This window comes from Plasmopara halstedii (genome assembly GCF_900000015.1).
Source record: "Plasmopara halstedii genome assembly, contig: Scaffold_1786, whole genome shotgun sequence".
NCBI lineage: Eukaryota > Oomycota > Peronosporomycetes > Peronosporales > Peronosporaceae > Plasmopara > Plasmopara halstedii.
This window is the reverse complement of record NW_020188695.1, coordinates 1-355: the sequence shown is the minus strand read 5'-3', so window position 1 is coordinate 355 and position 355 is coordinate 1. Positions and strand designations below refer to the sequence as shown.

The 355-nt window shown below is 35.8% G+C and overlaps 1 protein-coding gene across 1 annotated transcript; it reads left to right on the top strand.

Moving 5' to 3' along the window:
• Window positions 1-30: 30 nt before the first annotated feature.
• On the top strand, window positions 31-270 carry PHALS_02144 (uncharacterized protein; the record flags this gene model as incomplete). Its single annotated transcript, XM_024716663.1, has 2 exons — window positions 31-144; window positions 211-270. The coding sequence occupies 2 exons, from the start codon at window positions 31-33 to the stop codon at window positions 268-270; spliced, it is 174 nt and encodes a 57-aa protein (XP_024582240.1).
• Window positions 271-355: the final 85 nt, after the last annotated feature.

Sequence of the window (355 nt, the reverse complement as noted above, 5' to 3'; positions counted from 1 at the left end):
TTAGTACGTCGACGACAAAACAACATCACAATGTTCACGCGGTGCAAATCTAATAGTTTTATCAAACTCAACATCCAATATGTTGTTCTTTATAAGTATCTTCTATCTAAAGATTTATACTATTGCGATGATAGATTCAAAAAGGTGCATATACACAATTGCACGATACTCAGCTTATTACAAAATAGTCGATTGAAGATCAAATTCTAGTGTCCTGCTCTATCGTACAGCGGTTTTCAAGCGTTTGACTCTCGCAGAGATTGGGCTTAAACTTAAAATGAAGCGCTTGCGGGAGAAGCACAAGTGGATATATCTAATCACACATGATGAGCACTAGTAATAACAAATTACAAAC